Raw genomic sequence first — 3,749 nt, 5'->3', positions numbered from 1 at the left:
ACGGATTTTCTAAACTTTATATGTGTATCGGGGACTCTGATAGCATCAATTTGCACCATTTCAATATTCAGTCAGATGTCTATGGGCCTTGCAGCACTGTATGAAAGCATCAAAAGTCCATCATGAATGCTTAAAGCTACTTTTGTCCAATTTGGAAGGTTTCTGTTTTACACGATACTGTTGGTTAGGGGTTAAATTAAAAACATTATATATTGACGGTAACTATTTAATATCACAGATAACAAATCAAAAACAATATTAATATAATACAGAAAATTATAAAATTATAGCAACAGGTACTTGTTACTGAAGAATTACAATACTTGCCAGTATCTGCAAGTTGATTATTTAGAGATAATAAGCTTGTTGCCCAAATCCTCACCCCTAGCGAAATTATTGTTAAGAAAACAAATTAAAAATGGAGTCTGAGAACAACAAAGAAAAAACTCATACCTTTTGAGTCTGTAGCCAGAATCTGGACAATTCATACTTACCTCAGCAGATATCACTCTGAAACATGGTTTTATCAAGTTGGAGACTCTGTATACTGTAAATTTTGTAACATAGGCAATGATTATCAATACCAGAGTCAACATCCTTCATAATAATAATAGTTTCAGAGATTTCATACAGCATGTATTATAGTTTAATGTACAGTTCCCATAGCAAATGACAATTTTCTTTCAGTGTTCACAACCTTTGTTAAGATTCAGAGAGTCCACACCACTAATAAATTATTATATAGCATTATAAATTATTGTTTATTGATGGTCTGTGTGTGCTATAATAATAATTGGTGATTGCTAATTAAATTGAAGGAGAGTAGGAAATAATGCCATTCAGCAAATATAGGTTAGCCGTTAAGTGTCATTTAAGTTTATCAAAATGCAAAATTTGATGACAATTTACTTGAGGGATACAAGTCATCAATCACTATGAGGAACAATAATATATCTCCAGATTTGCTTTATAGAAACATTACACAACAAATAAACCTCAACCCTTGTAACACAAATATAGTAGAAGAGGCCTAGTGTCTTCCCATAGGGGTTCTCTTTAAGGGCTCAATACTTCGAAAGCGTCTGTTGGTGCTTCACCAAAATGTGCATTGACATGATTGTCTACTTCTAGCTGAGGACAAGATTCAGGGAACAAGTGATTACACATTGGACAAATCCTTTCTGGCACAGATTCACACGTCAGAGTGGTGGGCTGGTCTTCGGAGTCCACGCAATTAAACACGTGAGTCTGAAACTCGTTCACACTTTTATGAGTATAGTCTGCATTACATACAGGACATGTTTTAATGGAAGGTATTCTATCAGACTCCCGCTGTGACGTCGAACTACTTGATGCTCCTACAACCCCAAGATCCAAAGGTGTTTGTGATCCAATTCCATTATCTGCTCTTTCATAGGCATACACTGATTCTTTTGAAAGACCAGAAGAAGGAACTCTATCAGACTCTTTCATGAAAATTGGAGCTGAATTTGTGCTTTTTAGAGCCTGCAATTGTCGTCTATGATATTCCATCCCAAGATCGTTTGTACTCCTGATGACCTCTGACTGCGATTTTGATTGGTATTGACGTAACTTTCTGCGAGGCGGTGATTCGAGATTGTCGTATTGTTCAACTTCTGGTAATTCCACCCTCAGTTCACTACTGTTTCCAAAAGGAGCAAACGTTTCATTGGGTATTAACTTGGCATTACCAGTTGGACTAAAAACTCTGTTTGGACTATGACGCATGCATCCATTACTCAGAACATCTTCACTAGCTTCCACGTTATCTACACTGGAGTTACTGCCCCTGTTTGAAGAATTGCCAGAATGCATCACACAATTCATACTTAAACCAAGCTTTTCTTCTCGTAAGATTTTCTTCACTGTTGGGTTGCTATCTGAAATGACAGAAACAATAAACTTATGAATAACTGAGTTGATAGCTAATATAAGTAAGGAAGTAAGTGGCCCTCACACCATAGTGAATACCAGTTGTGTATGACCCCCCTTGAAAATTTTGTGGCCCCTGCTCCACCCCTCAATTAATTTTTCCTACAAACACCACTGCTATTATCTCACAAAAAATGTAAAATTCATAAATGAAATGTTACTCACCTAATTTTAAAAGATAAGCATTCTGAGTTTCGATGATTGTTTTCAACTTCTTGATCATGTGTTTCAAGTTTTTTAACTCGTCTAAGGCTGGTAACGAGGAATTTAATGACATATCACTCAAAATTTCAGACGTCAGTTCTTTCGATGCTCCTGTAGCCGACACTACGCCAGTACTTCGAGTTGTTCCATTCCTAAGAATCATGGGAGTTTTATCATTTGCATACAATTTCCTTTTAAGGCTCGCATTCTCTTCCGTTAGTTTACGAACTTGAACCACCAACGATAAATTTTCTTCTTTTATTTTTTGCGAGTCTTGTTTAAGTTCCGTTAACTGTTGATCAATATCTTTGCCACTGTCTAACATTGAAAACTTTTCCAAACGTTCAGTTAATTTCTTCACTTTTTCCTCCAAAATGGAATTTTTTATACGTTCCAAACTGTTGTGATTTTGTTCAATATTTTTCAAACCTGCTAATGTTTTTTGTAGCTGAGATTTGTCTGCTTGTAAAGATTTTATATTGACCTCTGCAATCATTGATTTACGTTCTAATTCTTTAATACGTCCTTGTAAAATTCCTACCTCCATGCTGGAAGGTTCGGGCTGGGGCTCGTCTACCATTAAAAAACTGTCTGTTGAATATTCGGACGATGACTGGGCAGTTAATTGATTTTCTAATTCTTGGATACGTTTGTCCTTTTGTTCCAATTTTGAAGACAAATTATTATGGGAGTGTTTTAAATCATTATAAGCTATTCGAAAGACTTGAAGAGACTCTGTATTCTCTGCCGAGGGTCTGCTACTAGTCATTGCATAATGTCGAGCTAATGTGTCAGCCTCATCTGCTGAATCTTCCGCCACGTCAGTGTAGTGGGATATTATACTGATATCGTGATCCTCGTGGAACGCCATTTTATCAAAGTTATACCTGAAATGACAAAACAAAGAGAAATTTAAGTTAAAGTTTTCAGATAAAATGCTAAGTACACGAAGTGTAAATAAAATAAAATACACTCAATTTTATCATGGTCAGATCTTCAATGACAAACCAAATTAAACTTTTAAAATTAACAATTAGAACACCTCAAAGTCAATCACAAAAAAATATGAAAATTGACAAAAGACAATTCAAAATATTGGGTTTTCTCCTAAGAGACTAACTCAACTTAAGGAAACTACAACAGATTTTTTTTGCTAGTCATGGAAATCATAACATGATCAAACTATATAACCGACCTCTAGTCTCGACAGGCAATAAACGTAAACTTATGTTAGATATAATTTTGGGAAATTTTTATATGAAATTTAAGATAAATAAATTGCCACATAATTTTGAATTACACTCTATCTAGTAAATGTATGATCAATAAATATATAAAACGTGTTTTAAGTTAGTCACATGACTATGTTGCAATATATCACATGTATATGTCTAACATATATTACCAGTGCTATAAACTCTATAATAAATAAATAAATAAAATATTAATAATCCCTGTAAGATATTACACATTCAGTGAAATTTTAAAAGTCTTTATGAAGTTATCTCAATTAAAATAAAAACTGTTATTGAATATTAAAACATCCTAATACTGTCATGTCATCAGTTGTCCAGTTGTGAACAAAAAACAAT

The 3,749-nt window shown here is 34.1% G+C and overlaps 1 protein-coding gene across 1 annotated transcript; it reads right to left on the bottom strand.

Moving 5' to 3' along the window:
• Positions 1 to 288: 288 nt before the first annotated feature.
• On the bottom strand, positions 289 to 3,124 carry LOTGIDRAFT_231783 (hypothetical protein). Its single transcript, XM_009054524.1, has 2 exons — positions 2,119 to 3,124; positions 289 to 1,901 (listed from the first exon to the last, which is right to left on the bottom strand). Exons 1-2 carry the CDS (start codon positions 3,026 to 3,028, stop codon positions 1,057 to 1,059), a joined length of 1,755 nt encoding a protein of 584 aa, XP_009052772.1. The 5' UTR covers positions 3,029 to 3,124; the 3' UTR covers positions 289 to 1,056.
• Between the last annotated feature and the right edge of the window lie 625 nt (positions 3,125 to 3,749).

The sequence above is a fragment of the Lottia gigantea genome, assembly GCF_000327385.1.
Source record: "Lottia gigantea unplaced genomic scaffold LOTGIsca_22, whole genome shotgun sequence".
In the NCBI taxonomy this organism is placed as follows: domain Eukaryota; kingdom Metazoa; phylum Mollusca; class Gastropoda; family Lottiidae; genus Lottia; species Lottia gigantea.
This window is presented reverse-complemented; position numbering and strand designations above follow the sequence as displayed.

Bases quoted from the DNA above. Each gene is read 5' to 3' on its own strand.
- LOTGIDRAFT_231783 (XM_009054524.1), bottom strand. From the start codon at position 3,028: ATGGCGTTCCACGAGGATCACGATATCAGTATAATATCCCACTACACT. The intron at 1,902-2,118 runs GTGAGTAACATT...CTGTCATTTCAG, and splicing joins TGCTTATCTTTTAAAATTAG to ATAGCAACCCAACAGTGAAG.